Raw genomic sequence first — 21,327 nt, 5'->3', positions numbered from 1 at the left:
CCCCTTCAGTTGCTTAATCTAATTCCTACCTCCATCTTTCTCACATTCATTCTCTTATTCTTCCAATACCATAGTCATCATAGGCTACCATCATAGTCCATGACCTCATCACTTCTAGCCTATACCATCGCAATAGCTTCAAAACTGGTCTCTCTGCTTTAAGTCTCTATCCTCTCTGATCTGTCCTTCACACAGCCAAAGCGATTTTCTTCAAGTACAAATCTGACTACAGCAGTTTCCGTTGCCCTCCCAACACACACAATAAATTCCAGTGACTTTCTTACTTCTAGGATATATGTATATTTATATTCCTTGGTAGGCATTTTAAGCCCTTCACAATCTGGCCCTGATCTGCCTTTCCAGATTTATTATTATATTTACTCTTTCCCATACTTTATATTCCAGTCAAACTGGCCTTCTTACTATTCTGCACACATGACAGTCCACCTACTATCTTTTATGCCTTTCTACTGACTCTCACCCATGCCTGGAATGTACTCCGTCCTCACCTCTGCCCCTAGGAATCTCAAATTTCCTTCAAGGCTCAGCTCAAGCCCAACCTTTTTTGGGTGAGAAAAAAGCCTTTCAAAAGTTTTGTTTTTTTTTAAAGACTTCCAAATCTCCCCCTTAGCTAATGCTTTCTCTTCACCCATGCCAAACTACTGTGGAATTTATCTTGTTTACATACACACACACAAACACACATATATTACATATTTTATAAGTACTTTTATGTAAGTATATGTTGTTTCCTCTGAGAGAATACAGGACTTTCCCATAAATGGCTTAGGAAATAAGGCTATACCTCAATTAAACACAAAAGCCTGTTCTTCACCATCATGAAATCATCAGTATGTTAGTAAGCAGCAAAAGTAGACTCAAATCCAATTCCTCTTTCTGCAAATATAGTACTCTTTCTACTGTAACTGGACCTTGCCCCAGCCATCACCATCCCCTCTTTCATGCATCTTTAACCTCCCTCTTCATTATTCCTTGTCACTTGCCTACAAAAATGTTTAGTTCTCCCCAACTGTTAAAAAAAAAAGTATTCCCTCCACCCTTCCATTCATCTCCAAACTTGAAAAAGATGTCTATACCTGTTTCCCTTACCTTTCCCAACTCTCCTTCTTTTTGAGGCAGAGTTAAGTGCCCAGTTAAGTGCCCAGAGTTACACAGCTAATAAGTGTCTGAGGTCAGAACTGAACTCAGGTCCTCCTGACTGATGGGCCAGTTGCTCTATCCACTGGACCACCCAGCTGCCTCTCCACTCACTCTTTCTTCATCCCCTTGTGATCTAACTCCTGCTTTCATCTCCCCTACAGGTTTCCAGAGACCTCTGACTTGCCACATCCAATGGACTTTTTTGTCTTCATCCTCCCTGACTGCTCTATAAGATTTAGCATTCCTGTCTGTCCCTTTCTCCTGAATATTCTCTTATCCCTTGACTTCAGAAAGACAACATTCCTTTGGCGCTCCTCTTCCCTCTCAAACAAGGTGCCATTCGAATAATATTTGATCAATTTTTTTATTCATTCAAATTGATAAATTTAAATATGCTATAGGTCCTGGCATATGCTAATACAATTTTCATAGCATTTTCTTGGGGACACCCTCCCAAGGATTTAGCTATTGCCTGATACGCTGCCTCCTGTTTTCCAAATGTACTTCTAGGCCTGGTGACATCATTTTCTCCTTCAAGGCTCAATATAGGTGCCACCTCCTCATGCTGCATCTGCCTTCCCTGATTTTTCCCAGCAAAGGGAAAATCTGTCTTCTCTCAAAGTGTTCTTTCTCTGCAAATTTCTTTAGCTGTTGTGGTCCGGATCTCTCCAATTGTAAGCATAACATCCTACCTTGGATCATAGTTTTCCACAGGATCACACATATGAAAGAGATCTTAGAGGTCCATCCTCTCATTTTACAGATGAGCAAACTAGTGGTTTGCTCTGGGTAGGAAGTATACAGGTCATATAGGGCAGGCTTTGGATTCAAATTCAGGTCCTGTGACTCCCAAGTTCAATACACTTTCCACTATACCATGCCCTAAAAATGTGGCATTCTCTGACGAGACCATAAGCTCTGAAGGTAAGGACTGTTTTACTTTGCATTTGCCTAGTATACTGTGTGCTATACACTTTTGTTGTTTTTCAGTTGTTTTCACTCATGTCCAACTCTCTGTAACCCCCTTTGAGGTTTTTTCGGCAAAGATACTAGAGTGGTTTGCCATTTCCTTCTCTACCTCATTTTACAGATGAGTCTTCCTTACTCCAGACCAGGTACTCGATCCACTGCATTTAATAGATATTTGTTGAACTGAATAGGAAACTAATACCAGAGTAATCCTTTTAGCATCATTGGGGAAGCCCATGATTCACATACAGGGACAAGCAATTTCTACTCAAGGGGCATTTAACTCATTCTGAGGGATGTCTAAGTTGTATATGGATACTGGTCACATTATTTTCCCACAGGCTTAAAGGTGGGGTGGAGGGAAGAAACATTCCACTTTCACTGCTGATTCATATACTGGTTGAGAACAGTGAGCCATCAGCCAAGGTATAGAAGTTTTCTCATTCTTACTGTAATATTCCTGGTGGTGTGGTAGAGAGGCTGGCTCAGAGATGGTTCTGACACAAAGCTCAGGGATGCTATTTAAATCATTTACATAGGTGTGGATTAAGATATGCCAGAAATATGCTCCCAAGCGGTCCACTTAAGGAGGCTTATTTTTATCCTATAAAAACTGATAAATACTTCTGAACATAATGCCATACTGCCCTACAAAAAGGAAATGTAAAAAGGAAATGTCATCATTCACCTTCCTCCCTTCCCTACTCTTAATAATATGTTTTACTATGAATACATTTAGGTGTCAAACTTCCACTACAATATCTAGAAATTTGATAGAAGACATAAGGCTATATACCAATATAGCATGAAAAGGAGAGTTATGGTACAAAGTATTATTAAATTTTAGACATTAATTAAATGTCCCAGAAAAAAGTATACATCTAGAGGCTTAGGAAAGAGTTAGATGAAATGTAAGGAGAGAGAGTGTGATTTGTACCTAAGAAAGAGGAAAGAAATAAGAATTCTGGAAGGAGACTGAACTTGTGTTATAGAGCTGCAGCCCCCTGGTCTTAGCAAAATCACTGACCAAGTACACAAGTTCTTCTGTCTTAACAATTCTGCCTAGTAACAGACCTTTACCAGCCCATCCTCCTTGGGCCTTCTTCCTGCCCTATCAAAAAAAAAAATTTTTTTATATTATATATGTGTGTATATATATAAATACCTGCTCACAAATAACCTCAGTCCCTAATTTAAACAGTAGATAAGTATTTATTGCCTTTATTTGTGGAAATACCTAAGATACAAATAATAGTTAGGCTACTATCGTGAAAGTCATTCAAACTCAAGGTAACTAGTCATTCAAACAACCCATTCAAACGACATGTTCATTCCTTCCAGATTTTAAAAAGGGAGGTAGATAAAGAGAACAGAATGCTCTGCCCACCTACAGTGAAAAAAGAAATCACTAACTAGGAAGGAAAACAATATAAAGAGGGGACTGGGTCTCATAAAATCATTTTGGAAGAGAACTTATTGAAGAGAGGCTTTAAAGTTTTGCTAAACATTGGTAACCAGCCAGAACAAATAGAAGCCATGCACTGAAGCATTTTGCATATAGCTATAAATGTGGGTAGTCTCTATTCACGATTTATGCAAACTGTTTTAAACATGACTTCTTTCCCAGTAAGAAAAAAAAAGAACTTCATTCAAGTGAGTCATGTAGTAGAGATTGTACAACCAAAAACCTAGAATACAGTCTAAGTTTTAAGGAGATTTGGTGAGGCATTGAAAGGAGACATATAGTGATTAGTCTAGCCAAAGCTAGACTAATTCAACTTAATTCAAATAGACACTTCCCAATGCATATTTCATGAATTTAGATTTTTAAATTTTGTGCCTTTTTAAACATCGAAAATTTAGGCTTGTCAGTATGGTCAAGAGAATGAATAAGTTTCATGCTATATCATATAGCTACATAGACAGGAAGGTTAACTGCGTCCTTTAGCCCAATAGAACTGGAATCCTTATTCAGCTGTAAAAAGAAGTCATTGCTTTGTTTCTATCATACCTATAATGCCTGTTAACATTTAATAATAAAGTGACATAAAAAGTGACCTTAAGAAACCAGGGCATCTAAATTGAGAGGCTTTACCTGAATCAGGATGGCAATGGCAAATGGTTATCTCACTTACCTCACCAGGTTGTGGAGAAGATTTCAAGTGATAATAATAGGACAAACTTTGTGCTATGCGTATGTTAAAGGCTACTTACAGGCTGAATAAATCAGGAAGACTTACATTCAAAGGTTTCTCAATGATGACTTAGGTTTAAAGTGATTTAGACACATTTTGCAAATATATCAATTTGTTACAAGTGTCAGTTTTATTAAAGATATTCAAATACAAAAAAAGAATATTAACCAAAAACTATTACTGTTAACTAATGGTTAAAAACCATGTCGTTTTTCTTACTCATGATACTAAGGCACTTTGAATTCAAACATTCATTGTAGGTAGAGAAGACAGAGATATCTAAAAATTTGTATACATCTTTAATAGTAAGATGTTTTTGATTATTGTCTGAGCATTAATTTCTATCTCTATGGACTTACCACTTTTTTTTTCCTCCCTAACATACCAGTCAGGGTTTTAAAGTACTCAAATAATTAGGTGGTATGCATCAATGAAACACAAGCAAATATCATAAAAATGTCCAGGGCAGCAATCACTAGAAAAGAGGGTGCCAAACTTAGGCATTTTTTCCTCACATATTCATTCATCAGCATGGCAAGTCAAGATAGAAAAGCTTGTAATCATATTCCATAATTGGATGATTCAGCTATAAAAAGTCCTTACCAATCATCTATAACTAGTAAGAGGCAAGGTATTACTTTAAAGCTCTAAAAATTAATGGTATTTAGTATGTTAAAATAATAAAAATGATTGGTTTTTGTTTTTTTTAAAGAATGATTCTTGTACATATTCATTTGAATATGCAATTACATGCAATACAGCCTTTGTACTGTGACAGAGTGCTGTATTTTAAACAGCATTGAGTCTTATCTTTGGTACAATGCATTTGCAAAGGGTCAATAATTTGGCAATACAAAGAGACAGCTTAAGTGCATTTCGAAGTAGCAGCAATAAAGACTATTATCAGTAACTTATGGCATATATATTGGCCTTCTATTTCAAAATATCTTTTCATAACTGTTAGTTGCTATGGTCATCTAACATGTGTCCTTAGTAAAAAAAAAAAAGTTGCAGCACAACAACAAAAAACACACTACATAATAAAAAGAAAATCAAAGCATACTTCTAAACATAATGTTTGCTCGTGTGATCGTCTTTGCTATATAAATCTGGAACTTCTGTATTACATAAAGCTGGAGCTGAAAGAGGAAAAGAAAAGAGTGCTGACTAATTGGCATATGAGAAAAGAGAACAGAAAACATTGCAAACTGGAATTTAAAGTCTGGAAGCCTTATTGAAATAAAAATTCTCATAGAGTTCATATCAGCAAAATCAGACAAGAAAAACTATTCTAAGAATAAAGGCCTTTTTAATCTTTTTTTTTTTTTAAATATCTTTGCACTGCCTTTAAAGACTAAAGTCCAATTTTAGTTTGAGTTTGAACAGAGATAACAGGTCTGAATTTATCATAAGTATACTCCAGACACAGGAGAGACTCAAAGAAAAGTTATCTTTTTTCCTGGCTCCCATCCTTTTTCAGTGTAATAGCTTTTTCTGCATTGATGGTCTAGGTTTCAGAGAATACTTACTTCTTACGATCCTTTTCTTTCTTCACACTGGTACCAGATGCATTTAAAGGCTGATTTTGGAGTAGCTCAGATGCAGCTTTCTTTTTAGTAAAAGCAATTATTTCTTCTTCCAAATACTTTCTCTTTTCTTCAAGTTTCATTCTTTCTTCCTGATGAAGTCTTTTAAGATGTTCAAATTTGGCCTGCAGCTGAAAAACACGTGTGTAGTTCTGATTACCATACATGTGGTGGCAGTGTAACTCCAAGAATCAGTTCAGCAAGAAACTTTCACAAGTGCATAACACAATACAAGTATAAACTCATATATAGAATTTCCCCACTGTCTCTTATCATCATTTTAAAGATATATTTGATTACAAAATAAATCAGAATGCTAATATTCAGAGCCCTCTGCTATTTTTAAGGTATTTTCTAACATTAAAGTATTACTTTAAGGTTTGTAAAGTATTTTATATACTAAATATATTATGTATAAATATTATGTTCTCTGCTCTTCATAACAACCCTGTGAGGTAGGTGCTATTATTATTTACATATCAGGATGAGAGGTTAAGTGATTTGCTTTGTGTTGACACAACTAGTAAGTGTTTAGGACAGATTTGAACCTAGGTCTTCCTGAATCCAAGACCCAGTGCCTTATACCCCATACCAATGGTGTCAAACTCAAAAAGAAATAGATCCCTGTGGGTCTCATATTAATTTAGAAAGTCATAAATTACCATTATCTATGTTGTACTGCATTTTTATTTTTCTTAGAACATTTCCTGTCGCATTTTAATCTGATTCAGTGTGCTTAGGAATCTAAAAGACTCCTAAGAATTTGATTTTTGGAGGAGGTGGATTCCCACCCCAGAGAAGGTTTTCAAGCAGATGCTAGATGACCATTTGTCAGTATTTTAGAGTACAGATTCCTTTAGGGGGTATGAGTGGTATTAGCTGACTACTACTGATGTCTGTTCCATACATAAAAATTTAAGAATTCTTCGATTTTGTGATTTTATTTTGAAGTAAAAACTTACTAATTGTATGACCTTATGCAAATTATTTAGCTTCTCTGGGCCTGGGCTCCTCATCAGCAAAATGAGGAGTTAGAATTATATGGTTTCTTTCATCTATAAATGAAATTATGATCCTCTTTTCCATCTCTCTCCAACCAGCTGGACTGTCAGCCAATACAACCAGCATGGATTCCTCTTATTCAAAAATCTCTGCTCCAGGCCACCTAGTCTCACCAATTTCAGATTTGACCCTTCTTTGACAAATAATAATTATTATTAGAAAATAATTAAGAGGCTAATGAGAACTTATAAGGGATGGCTTTCTGTGAGGGGATAGAGGGTAAAATACAGATGATACAAAAACAAGACATCAACAAAAATTTAATTTTTTAAAAAGTTAAATTACCTTCCCTCCCAAGAAACCACTGGGAAAACAGAGAGCCCTTAATCCCTCCCTGACCTGGTACATTAACTGACTAGCCAAGATTCCTGGATTCTTCCTGGCTTTCACTCAGTAAAGAGGCTAACAGTAGAAAAAAAATTAAAGAATCTCTCCTTTTCCCTACCAGGACATCAAATGAGTGAGTCAATCCTACTGGACTCACAGCCCATTTAGCTTTCCCAGGTCAGAGTGGTATTGGGGAATTTGGTAAAGTGAGAGGGATAGTTGAGAGGGAGAAAGCAGCAGAGCAAGGGCTTAATTCTAGACAGAAATAGCTTTTTGACAGAAGGTAAAGAAGTCAATATCTGCCTAAAGCTGATGAAGAAGAGAACTTCAGGAGAAAAAAGAATATCTACTTATTGCTTTTCTGCCTTTTCCAAATATTAGTGTTCTAACAATAGTAATTTATATTGCAATAGGTATACATTATATTTGAAATACATTGTTTGGTTAAGTGGGTTTTTGTAGGCTGGCTTTGGAACCTAATAATCATTTGTGATTGTTCCTATGGGGAAATATGTTCACAATTCCATTTTTGAAACAATTTATCATCATCTAGGTGTCTAGGTGTTGCCTCTACTTAAAATCATAGCACTCTAGAGATGAAAAGGATCTGAGACCACATAGTCTAAACCCCTCATTTGTGTAAGTTAAGAAAACCATCATGCAGACAACTGAAGTGACTTTCCTACTCAAGTTTATATGACAAAGCCACAACTAGATCTGGGCTCTCGACTCCCCTGTCCAATGCTCTGATACATGAAACTGCTGCAGATAAACAGTTTCAAAACTCTTCCCCAGTGAACTTTTAAAATAGTTATTATAAGTATTCAAATGAATTGGAATTGCCTATAAGTATCCACTAATCCATCACAGGTTGCCAATGCCATATGTTTGCCTCTTGATAAATTATAAAAAATAAAAGCAGCTAAAATATGTATACTATTACAAAGCGCAAAGTCATTGTACAAAAGCAACTGCTCATGTGACTTGCTTATATGAATCTGAACGTATGAATGAAATGTGTAAACAAAAATCCCAATTTAAACAAAAACTAGGAAATAATTCATTTTCTCAAATTATTCACAAGAGGATTCTGTTCGATAGCAAGCTCCTTTACTGCATTTAAAATATCATTCAACTTGAAAAAAAAACTAATTTGTGCACCACTTTGCAGGACTATATAAAATTATGGAAAAAGAGCATCCTCAAGGAACAATGACCCTTATTTAGGTTCATTCATTCAACAACTATTGATTAGGCATCTACTGTATGTGAAAAGTGGGCATCTAGGTAGCCCAGGGGATAGAGCACTGGGCCTGGAGTCTTGGAAGACTCCAGTTAAAATCTGGCCTCAGACACTAGCTGTGTGACCCTTGGCAAGCCACTTAACCCTATCTGCCTCAGTCTCCTCATCTGTAAAATGAGCTGGAGAAGGAAACAGCAAACTATTCTGCTAAGAAAATCCCACATGAGGTCACAAAGAGCTGGACACAATTGAAAAACAACTGAACAAACAATTTATGTAAAACACTTCCAGGGTGATGGAAAAATAGACATAGTCCCATAAATACAGCCCTAATTAACCTGGTCCACATAATAATATTAATAACAATAATAACAATAGCTGCCTTTTATGTAGCCTTTAAGGTTTACAAAGTGTTTATCTATATTGCCTAATGGAAGCCACATAAGAGGCTAGGAACTAGGTAAAATGCCTCACAGTAAGTGACTCGTCACACAGCTAAAAGTGTCAAAGTGAATTCAAACCCAGATCTCCTCTCTTTACTCAAGCACTCTTTCAACAATAATATATTTTGCCATACAAACTAGATCCACTCAAGTTAAAGTTATTACTCCTGAAAGAACTGATTTATAGGACTAGGCTAAACCAATATGATAAAAATGCCAATATGACCTATATTAATTTACTTATTCAGTGTCAGAGCAATCAAAGGATTGTTTTATACAAAGTTAGAAAAAATAATAAAATTCTTCTAGAGGAAAAAACAGATCAAGGGAAATAATGGGGAGAAAAGTAGAAAGGAAAGAGATCTGGCTGTACCACATACCAAACTTTCTACAAAGCAGTTTGATACTGTTAAACTGATACTGTTAAGGCTGTTGGATACTGATTAAAAACAACAAACTAACATGAACTGATCAGTGGAACAGAATAGGTTGCAGAATATGCAAATGATCATAGTAGTTTAGTCTAGTTAAACTAGTCTAGATAAATCCCAAAATTCCAGCCACTAGAGAAAGGACTCACAATTTGACAAAAACTGCTGGCACAACTAGAAAACAGTCTGGAAAAAATCCCAAGACAAGATCCAAAAAGACACATGACATATATAAAAAGTCACTTCATATCAAATCTGAGGAGCAAGAAAGAAATTATCTTGCAGATCTCTAGACAGATAAATAAATAGTTCATGACCAAATGAGAAAGAGAGGACCATAGAAGAAAAAACGGGCAATCTTGTTTTTATACAAACAAAACTAAGGCAGTTAAAATCAGAAAGGAAATGGGTAACTGGGGGAGGGGGGAGGAAATCTTTGTAGCAAGTTTTCTCTGATGAAGGTCAAAGAAAGAAATCTAAACTTCCCACAGACCTATGAAAAAAATGCTCTCAGTCACTAACACTTAGTTCCAAATGGCTCTCCGGAATGACTGGAACATTTATCTATGCCCCAAAAGTTATTAAACTGCATTCCTTTTGATCCATCCACACAAATATTTATAGCTATTCTTTTTGTAGCGGCAAAGAGGATATTCATCCATTGGAGAATGGTTGAACTTAGGGTATATGAATGTAATATAATATTACTGTGCCATAAGAAATTAAGAGGATCATTTCAGAGAAGCTTGGGAAGACAGAGTGAAACAGGCAGAACCAGGAAAACAAACTCTGATCAATGTAATGACCATCAATGATTCCAGAGGACTGAGGATGAAAGCACGGGATGTCACCTCCTGACATAGAGGTGGAGGCCTCAAGAGGCAGAACAAAGATATACATTTTTGGATACAGTCAATATGGGAATTTCCTTTCTTTTTTCAGTGCTTCCAAAAATGAAAGAGAAAGCCAGAAGGACTTAACAAACAAGCTGGACAGCTATGAAAGTTACATGTTGAATTTATCACATACTAAAAAAGAAAAGCTCCACAAAAAAGATTTATGGTTTCATGTACAATGTCCTCCCTCTTATCCTAAAATGTACTGGGAACCGCTCATTTTATTGTTGTTTGTCAAGTTCAGAATAAAAAGATTTTTAAATTTTTTCTTTTAAAAAGAAGAAAAAGATCCATTAGTTAAGTCCAGAAATTTTTTAAAGGGGAAAAAAATAAAAGTAGCTTACCAATGTTTTCTTGAACTACTCAATGTCAAAAATTTTTCTATTTTTCTCAGAAAGACCATCATTATTCTAGAAAACCTGGCTATAGTTTCAGACCTTGCCTCCTTTGTGTCTACCTGATTATGTTAAGTAGGCCTTTTCAGAAGGACCACTCATTGGCTACCTTCTTTTCTTTTGTTGTTCAATCATTTTCAGTCACATCTAACTCTTTATGACCCCATTTGGCATTTTCTTGGTAAAGATACTAGAGTGGTTTGCCTTTTTCTCCTCCAGCTCATTTTACAGATGAAGAAACTGAGACAAATAGGGTTAAGTGACTTCCCTAAGGTCACACAGCTAGTAAATGTCTGAGGCCACATTTGAACTCAGGAAGATGAGATCTCCTGACTTCAGGCCCAGTGTTCTATCCATTATGCCCCTTAGCTGCCCTATGCAGATAACTCGCAATCCAGATTACTACAAATCCAGACTTTGACTCTCTTCTGAGTTCCAGACTCACATTTATTTACAGTTGTCTATAAGACATCTCCATTTGGATGTCTAATAGGCATCCCAAGCTCAATGTATAAAAGCAAGTTTATCTTTCCTCCTAAACCTGCTCCTCATTCTGACAACTATTTCTCCAAGATTCAAAAACTTAATGTTACTTTTGAATTATCTCTCTCCCAACCAGTGACCAAATCCTGACAAATCCAAGCGATTCTACCAGTTCTCCTATTACCATACTCCTCAGCCAATCCAATAGCTTCCTAACAAGTGTTCTGACCACCCCTTTCTTTCCTCCAATCAATTCTCTGTATCACTTCCTGACCTACTTTTTAAAATTTGGATAGACTGAATCAGTCTGCTCTTTAAAAAATCTATGGCTCCCTAATACCCAATGAATGGTATGCTGGCACAATCACATTTAGGGTGAGTGGACTTCTCTGTTGAAAGAGTACTCCCCCTACTGGGCCCAATTTTTGTAAGTCAAATTTCTCATTTCAAATGTAAAATATTTATTTAAAATATGCTTGCTGGAAAGATAACTTTCTAAGCAATAGCAGGTGGTCTCCTGGAGTACAATAAATAAACTCTTTCAAATGAAATAAACAAGATACATACAAACCAAACAAAACCCAAACCGGCAACACTTACTTCTCTCTCAGCTTCTTTCAAGATTGCTTCTTTCTCCTTCACTCTCTGCACAAACATCTGTTTCATCTCCTCTTCTTTCCTTTGACGTTCACCATAAAATTCGTGTCTTTTGATTTCATAGGCCTCCTGAAGACTAAAAGTGAGGTAACATAAAATGCAATGAATTCTTAGGTTGAAATGAGAATGCAAACATAGGCAAGCTCTACGACCAATCAAACTATCAATCAATTGTACACCCCTCCATCAGAGCAACCCAACACACAGAATTCCCATCCTATGAAACTGATGAAGCATAATGCGTGCTAATTAACAGCAGGACTTACATAACTCTGGTTCATTTAACACAATTTGAAATTCCCTGAGGCACAATTCTACTGAAATTCTTAGAGAACTCTCCATGAGGCAGATTTCTCATTTGCAGAGGTTCAATGCTATCAGATTCTCTTCAATATTTCTTTTTTTTTAAAAGGCAATTGGGGTTAAGTGACTTGCCCAGGGTCACACAGCTAGTAAGCGCCAAGTGTTTGGTCTCAGGCTGGATTTGAACTCAGATCCACCTGACTTCACTGCGCCACCTTGCTGCCCCTTCAATATTTCAAAAATAATTTTTTTTTCCTTCAATTCATAAGAGTTCTAAGAGACAAATGAAATTAATTGTCCTCTTGTGGCAAAGGCAAAGATTTCCATTTGTCAAAATAGCAAATTCTATTTAAATTATGTGGCATTTTACATTTAAAATATGAAGTATTAGAGTACAGTAATTACAAAGAAAAAAATACCTCTTGCCAACACTTTCATGATAGCTCTATCAACAGAAAAGTCTTTGTTTCTAGTACATTTTTTTAAAAAATGTCAGGTATCAAATAATCGTCATATATTCAATCTGTGCCAGGTCCTCAGGGGCAATATACAGTGTAATAATAATACCATACTTTGTGATAGTAACTTACAGTTTTCAAATAACTTTCACATAAAGCATCTCCCTTTCATTTTGACAATGCCCAGAGAGCACAATTCTGAGTCAGTATTACATAATGAATAGAGAGATGTCCTTAAACTGGGAAGATCAGAGTTCAAGTCCTGACACTAACACATGTATGACTAGGAGCAAGCCCCTTCACTTCTCAGCATCCTAACAACTCTGACCATCAACAGCATAGGAGTTGCTGGTTTCAGTTGGTAGTAAGAATGCTCTCACTACAAGTTCCTTACACTCTGATGCCAGAGTGTAAACTAAAAGACAGTCAATGTACTCTAAGGAAAAAATGGTGTTGACACATTTTTTTTTGTTTGACTGAAAATGGTTATTTTAAGAGCTTTTTGATATAACAAAAACTCTTTAGGTCCCTAGAAAACTTAACTACTCAGTGATTGATTCCCCCATGGAATAACCATGGCCACAATTTTATTGTCATGATTATGCCAGGATTTTAAATAATTCCACAACTCTGACTACAGAATATACCTGCTTTTCAAAGGTGGGCATTAAAGATTCCAAAGTTTCACCAGGCAACAATTCTGAAGTATAAATTATAATGACCAGTGTGTTAATAGCAAAAATATCAGTTAGTCCTCCGGGGTGCCAGGTTGTTTCTTAGGATTTAGTGGAGAATTTTGCTTAAATCTGAAATAATTAAGCATGTGCAACCTAGGCATTTCTTTTACTTAATTTAAATAAGATTATACTCAATTAATTAAAAACATAACATTCTAATGCCATTTATTTAGGTTTCCTGACTTGCGCAAGATACATGCTAGAAGATTAAGATGTCAAATTTGAACTAGCACAACAATTCAATAATGAATTAAAGTAGTTCATACTATCTGTACTAATGAGCTACGAAAACTTGGACAAATGAATGAGCTCCTTTATCTGTAAAGTTCAATTAAATTCAAAAAACATTTATTAAGCACCTAGTAGGTACATTTATGGCCTATGGGCTTATAGTCAATTATAATAAGAAGTCACATTTACACAAGTTTAAAGCTTTTTAAAGTACTTACATACATATATTATCTCATTGATCTCCACAATAACCTTTTGAGGGAGGTACTATTATTATTCCCTTTTTACAGATGAGGAATTTGAAGCTCAAAGAGTTAAAAGATTTGCCCAGTCACCAGACTGATGAGTATCAGAGGTCTCTCTGACTCCAAGTTCATTTCTCTATCATGTTAATAATCCTACCATTCCATGAATTATATTTACACATACACTATACACTTCTGTGAATATGTCCTCTCCCCCAAAAAATAGGTACTCCTTTGTAAAACTCCAAGGGCTTGGTAAATGTCAAATATTACTATTATTCTTTAAAACAAAAAAAAGCCAGACAATCTGAAAATACTAAGAGATCATAAATCTATTAGAAATTGAAGGACAGAAGCTACCTAATCATTATTTAATTTTAAAAAGGTAAAATACAAAATAGTAATATTATATTGAACTTCATGCCATAGGCAGATTATTACTTTTTTATTACTTTTACTACATCAAGCGTAACTCTGGAAAAGGGTTCAATATTTTTGTCTTTTACTTTTAAGTTTTAGATTAAATTTATGTTCAACATTAAATGTATGTTACTTTTCTTAAATGCAGACCCTAAAAAACACAAAATTACTAATTCTATACTTAGCTTTCTTTTTTCTCTAGGTGATCAATATATATCCTCATGACATACTGTCTCCTCACCATGGCCCCACTATTGGGCCATCTCCACCTCATCAGAAACTTGGATTATACCCTTTCATTCCCCCCCAGCTCTGGTAAGTGAATCCCTTTCTTTGGTTTATCTTATTTGGAAGCAGGACTTTCATACCACTGCTACTTCCTGCAGTCTCTTCAACATGGTCCCATACTCTTTGTGTGTTTACTTTCCCCATTAAACAGTGTTTTAATAAATGCTCTTTTCTCTTTCTATCCCTTGCCATCTCCCTCATCTCTATGAGGAAGGTAGAACCAATAACACTACAATTTAGCCATAAATCAGAGACTGTATTATACAGTGGAAAGAACATTGGATTTGGAACCAGAGAGTTTGAGTTAAAATACCCAGGTCTTTTACTTTCTGTTTGACCTTGGGCCAATGACTTTAGCCCTCTGGACCCTAGTACCCTAATCTTTAAAAAGAGGGGATTGTATTAGATGGCTTCTAGAATTCTTTTCAGCTCCAAATATGAGATCCTAAAACACTAGAAACAGTGTTTGTGTTAACTAGAACCGTTTAAGTATTCTGTTGTTTGCCTTTTCGTAACATCAGATGAGCAAGATATTTAGTCTCCTGTATGTGAATAGATCTTTTCTACCACATCATGCTACATAGGAGGGTAAATGATCTCAAAGGACTGTTTAGCTGCTTCTGGAAGAAGGTGATTTAGATAGAGTAAATGGAATTGTTGCTCAGCTTCATGTAACTTTAATGCAGTAGCCATCAAAAATGTGAATTATTTACATTTCTATTTTCCCAAGTTAAAAGACTTATAGAAGGAAATCTGAAAAGATGGTGAAATCAGAATACTTAAAAAGGAAAGATAGAAAAGCTATATAAGGAGGCATTTTTTGGGGGGGAAAACCCCTAGGCATAGAGCTAGTAATTTTTTTCATGTAGTATTATCCCCTGTACATAGTAGATATTTAGTGTTAAATTGAATATTATAAAATAAATAAAAATATAAAATAGAAATTTGAAGGACTGAAGGACAAAGATATTAAAATCTTTAATCTATTTTATGAAACAAAGGTTGGAAGAACAAATATAACACGACTTATACAATAGCCTAATGGTTGAATGTAATGCAAAATTTAGAAAAAATTGCAAAAAACAGTTTGCTTGAGAGAAGGGGGAGTAAAAGAGAAGAATTAGTATCATTTGTGGTAATCATTTGTAAGGAAACTTGGGGACCATATAGCCAAATGAATGAGGATAAAAGAATTAAGAAATTATTCCAAAGAGATTAAATGGAAGTGGCACACATAATAAAAACCACATATGAAAAATGAAAAGTAAAAAGTATATAAATTGGCAAGTATTTAGTTGATAAGCATTATAGGAATGAGAAATCAATTCAGCAGACATTTACTATCTATTATTTGCTGTCTATTTTTTAATATTATTACTTAAGCTATATGCTAACCATAAAAATTTGATGAGGAAAGTCTAAATTGAGCCACTAATCCTTATAAAAATTGTCACTTTAAAAATACATAAAGTTTCATTATACTCTAAGCCATATCTGTAACCACATGGGTAACTAAGGAGATTGGTTTTGTAAACCTAACTTTGGATTAAAACTCTAAAGTATATGCCCATTTAAGCTGTGCTGTATTATTCTTATTCTTATCATACTATATATCAGGATGTTTCCAAGAGAAAAACACATCTGAAGGTCTGTTTTTGGATTCTAGGAATGTCACACTTAGTTCAGGGACTGGCTGCAGAACCCAGGATTCCCTTTTCACTGTGACCACCTGTGGCTTCTGACGAGGTTTCTAGCCTCTGCTACCTATTGCAGATCAATTACAGTCTCAGCTTCTCTGTTCTTCCTGTCTTGGAAACAATCCCACAAATCTTTGGATGCTTTCAAGGGTCTTAATGATAACAAAGGGAAAGCAGATAGGTGGTTTAAAAAAATTCAAAGTTTTAAAAGTGTTATTATTATTTTACAGATAGTAACAGTGGCTGATCAATGTTAAGAAACTCACACAGTAAGGAAGCATAAGATTTAATGATTGGAACCCATGGTCATGGCCCAATTCTGGTGCACCATTCCCATGTTTTGAGCGTTCTCAAAATAAAACATCTAGCATTCAAGTGAATTTAAGTAGAACTAAGCCTCATCTTTCTAATTCCTTTCACTTCTAACTTAACCTTCACTTTTGTTCTTGAAAACCTTGCCCAATCCCTATAACAACCTGCAGCTTGTGCTCCTGGTTCCTCTCTACAAAGATGGCTCCTTCCTTTCCAGGTCTGCCTACCCCATTCTTTCCTGGCTAGATTTCTTTCTCAAAGACCAAGCCTTAAACCCAATTCATTCTGGACCTCATGGATTGGACAACAACAGGTTCCTGCCCCAAGCACTACTTACTAATTAATTTTTGGACTCTCCTGGCTCAGAGTGAATGTAAATACTATATGTAAATAGTAACAGAGTGAAAATGAATAGTAAGTAGTAAATAGTAAAAATAGAAAGTTTCTCCTTTGGCCAGAAATCCTGAGGGTCTTCCCCTCCCGGTTTGATTTTTTTTTTTTTTTTTAAAGGAGCCATCCTTGACTCACTTCTTAAAGAGGCCTATTCACTGAATGGGCATTGCCTTCCTCAAAGTGAGACCTTCAAAAGACCTTAGCTTAAAAGGGCCAAGGTCTCCCATTGTATCCTAGGCCATCTCCAGTCATCCTAATCATATCTGGCCACTGGAACCAAGATGGCTCTGGAGGAGAAAGTAAGGCTGGTGACTTTGATCTGAGTGAGGGACGGCTGTGCAAAGTCAAATCCAAGTCATTAATCATCTCCCTGATGTCATGGTCCTCTTCAAGAATGAAGAACAAACCACAACCATAAGCCTACTCCATTCTCTTTTTTCACTTAAGATTTTGAAGGGAAATATTAAGTTCAGATAGAAGAAAAAGTTATCTCCTCTTATGCCACCAAACATACATACACATACAAAAGTAAAATTCAGCTATTGTGTTAAAGGGAAATCTAGATTCCTGTTTCTTCTATTTCTTTTGTGAAGAATGAAGACTGCCTTGCTGATTTCATCCTAGGGGCAGGGAGTATGGTTGAGTGTGCCCTGTTGGGATGGTAGGAATTGGAAACTGAGAGATGAAATAGGACTAGAGGCCAGGGGATACTGCCAATGAGATAACAAATAGGAGATGATTGGAGAAAATAGCTCTTGTTCTTTCTCTCCCAGGGGAAAAAGGGGAAAAGTGAGTAAGGACTAAGGACACTCAAGAATATTAGCGGAAATAATCACAAGTTATAGAAAGGAAGACTGTAGCTACCATTTGTACAGGAAGATATAGTATTGCATTGAATTTTAGGAGAAATTGACCAAGCTAAGAAATTGACCAAGTTAATTGACCAATTAACCAACTATCAGTTTTTCAAAGGCAAAAAAATCACAAAGAAAAAATTTTCTAGCTCCCTTAAATTTTACAGCTAACAAAAGTACTTAACTAAACCATTAATTTCACAGTTGTTTTTTAGTAGCAGAATTAGACAAACCATTTCTTTGTTTGAGTGGGCTACTTGAATGTGAGCATCTACCTGAAAACACTATGTTTTCAATGACTATTGAAACAAAGCAGAAGATGAGTTGCAATAACTGGAGCTCTTGGCAGGCTACATCAGAGTATATAAATCTGGGACATCTCTGCTGTTACACCTCTCCAGCTAAGGTTTACCATGCCACAGGTAATCGATCAGCTGATCTATCCTGAAACGTAACCTAGTCAATCGCAGGCCAACCACCAAAGCCATTCTTTTTTCATCTTAAGGTAAATTAAAGGCAGATTTTCCTCTGGAAAGAGTGACAGACACCTGCTATGAATTATGTAGCTGCACAATTATGGAAGAATACTTTAATTTCACATCATGACTGAAGCCATTGTGTATGTGCTTGAGAAATCCATTTTTAAGAAGTCTTGATGTGTCATCAATGCTTTATGGCAGAACATCTATAAAAATGAAAGCTTCAGACAAATTAAAAAACTCTTGTCCCAAAATTTAAAATTGATCCTTGATTAATAAGGTTGCAAAATCAAACTGATTTAGGTTCAACATTACTACCTTCTGTTCTCATCCTTGTACAAAACCAAGATACGACTAAAATACAGATAGCAGAATGGAGAAGGAAGAGAAAGGGCCTAAATAATTTACAAATAAAAAAAATACCATTAGGAAATAACCATGTCTGAAGAAATCTAGAAAGACAAATTTCTGGAAAGCTTTATCAAGATAAATCTAATCAGAATTATAAGTTTATTTAAGTCCTGAAATATTAAGGTTTAAAGTTAAAATTATTTCAACAAAAAAAAAAATGTTGGAAATGTAGCCATCAAGTGACATAGGTCTTCAAATTTATTCCCAGGAAGTTTTCAACTGAATACTTGGTGCTCAGTTTTTGTATGTTTTTTTTTAAATGAGCTTTCATCATTTTCCTATGTACATATGTATATAAAGGTCAGAGAGACTGAATTTGTTCTTTCATCAGAATAGGAATATAACACCAAGTAAATTCCCTTTACCAACGCAGATTGGAAACTTTTAATCTATGAAAGCTACCTAGAGCAATGAGAGACTGGGCAATTTGCCCAAGGTCATATAGCCATATGAATCAGATGCAGGATTCTGAACCCAGGTTTTCGTGGCTTGGTGGCTAGCCCTCTAGAGACTATATCATGCTGCCTCTATAAAAAGACAAAGAAACAAATGTTTTGAACCAGACCTGTAATTTCATTAATGTAAGGAGCTCCCAATAAGGAAACTTCCTCATTCTGTCTACCAATGCATAAAACCAATGTCTCTGTAACTTAAAAATCTTTGTAAGAATTACATAGGGCATAAAGAGTTTAAATGACCCATCTATGACCACACACCCAGTATGCATCAGAAATAGGATTTAATGATTGTTGATAAATCAAAATAAATTAATAAAAAAAAAAGAAAGACACTTGTGTGAACTGATGCTGAGTGAAGTGAGCAGAATCAGGAGAACGTCATCCACAGTAACAGCCACACTGTGCTATGACTAATGGTGATAGACTTAGCCATTCTCAGCAATGTAAGGATCTAAGATATCTCCAAAGGTCTCATGATGGAAAATACTATCCACATCCAAAGAAAGAACTATGGCTGAATGCAGACCAAAGCATACTATTTTTTTTCTTCTGTTTTGTTTTGTTTTCTTTCTAGTGGTTCTTCCTATTGGTTCTAATTCTTCCTTACAACATCACTAATGTGAAAATATGAAAATAGGAATATACATGTATAGCCTATATCAGATTGTATGCCATCTTGGGGAGGGAGGGGGAGAAAAATTTAAAATTCAAAAGCTTATGGAAGTGATTGTTGATAAATCAAAATAAATTAATAAAAAAGTTAAAAACATAGGATTTAAATCTAAGTCAATTATGACTTCAAAGCTAGCCCTCTGTCCGCTATGCAACACTGAAAATTGCCTTTCCCATATATCCCTTTATAAAGTCTGTTAAATTTCTTCTGGTGCAGTGGATAGAGCACCAGCCTTGAAGTCAGGAGGACTTGAGTTCAAATCCAGCCTCAGACCAAACACTTGACACTTACTAGCTATGTGACCCTGGGCAAGTCACTTAACCCCAATTGCCTAAAAAGATAAAAAAAAAGTATTACAACATGATGTCTGTTCTTTCTATACAAAAGAATGTCCAATTTACCTGACCGGTTTGTTCTCTGGGCTTACATCTTTAAAACCCATTTCCTCCAGTTTGCATCGCCTATAAAGTTCATAATGTCGAGTGTGGGTTTGTTCTCTCAGGTCCTCCATATTTGTGCAAATGAGCATTTCACGGAGTTTTACAAAGTCACAGTGATTTTCATTTTCCACTAGTCAGAAAAAGGAGAGTAGGAAAAGTGATATGTAACATAAACATTTGAATAACTTGTAGATTATAAGTTTAATAAGTAAGGTATGATCTATTCCAAGTATTCTTTTCAAGGGCAAAGGAGCTGCATTATAGTTAGATTATAAGCAAAATTAATTAAGAAATCAGGAAAATGTTAAAAATTCAATGTTTAGCGGGTAGACAGCATCTTATACTATTTTCTAATTATCCACTGGCATAATATGATATATAAACATATAATACAGATAGAGTTATACCATTCTATATTCTATTGGTACTGTTACCAGTCCATAAACAAATATCACTGGGCTATTTCATCTACCATTTGCTATTTTCAAAGTAGTAAAGTCTAATGATATAAACGTCAAGATTCTGAGCAATTTTAGTCAAATAATACCTAAGTGTACTTATTACTATATTATACATGACACAAAGTATGTTTTCCCAACAGCCTAAATGTGTTGTGCCCAAATTAGCATAAATACAACGTAATATGCTACAGTGACCAATTTTTTATACTTTTCTTACATTAAGAAAATACAGGTATTTTCTTATTAGAGCTTGATATCCAACAGTTAAATACGTATTATATATAACATATACACATGTGCATATAATAATTTGTATTTTTATCATCATTATTATTGTATCTAGTATCCAGAAGAAGGTTGGACATATGGTCCCAGGAACAGACTAGAACAGATCTTAGGATCAGCTGAGCAAAGGGGCTTGGCACCAAAGGATTTGTCTCCACAAAAAAATCAACAAGCATTTAGTAGGTTCCTAATATGTGCTGGACCAGATGACTTGAGGTGGAGGAGGAAGGAGAGAAGGCACAACACTTTCAAAACTGTCTACTACTAAAGTATGAAGAAATTGTGAGAAGAAACAGCCACACCGATGAAAACATGGTGAAGTTAAAAAAAAAAA

General features: G+C 35.4%; 1 protein-coding gene and 1 long non-coding RNA gene across 2 annotated transcripts in view; one reads left to right on the top strand and one right to left on the bottom strand.

Moving 5' to 3' along the window:
• The window catches only part of LOC114046298, a 90,576-nt gene extending 69,281 nt beyond the window's left edge, over positions 1-21,295 (top strand). The window contains exons 3-4 of the long non-coding RNA XR_003569487.1: positions 14,445-14,557; positions 21,052-21,295. This is a non-coding gene — a long non-coding RNA (uncharacterized LOC114046298). The remainder of the gene's footprint in view (positions 1-14,444; positions 14,558-21,051) is intronic.
• LOC114046297 (septin-10) overlaps positions 4,433-21,327 on the bottom strand; it is a 51,171-nt gene continuing 34,276 nt past the window's right edge. Inside the window, exons 8-11 of the mRNA XM_027866601.1 lie at positions 20,209-20,377; positions 11,792-11,924; positions 5,855-6,042; positions 4,433-5,464 (exon numbers count right to left, since the gene is read on the bottom strand). Coding sequence (XP_027722402.1) covers positions 5,449-5,464; positions 5,855-6,042; positions 11,792-11,924; positions 20,209-20,377 — 506 coding nt within the window. The 3' untranslated portion in view covers positions 4,433-5,448. The remainder of the gene's footprint in view (positions 5,465-5,854; positions 6,043-11,791; positions 11,925-20,208; positions 20,378-21,327) is intronic.

Source organism: Vombatus ursinus, unplaced genomic scaffold (assembly GCF_900497805.2).
Source record: "Vombatus ursinus unplaced genomic scaffold, bare-nosed wombat genome assembly UNPS02014781.1, whole genome shotgun sequence".
Classification (NCBI taxonomy): Eukaryota; Metazoa; Chordata; class Mammalia; order Diprotodontia; family Vombatidae; genus Vombatus; species Vombatus ursinus.
Note: the sequence above shows the minus strand (reverse complement) of the source record. Positions and strands in the feature narration are given on the sequence as shown.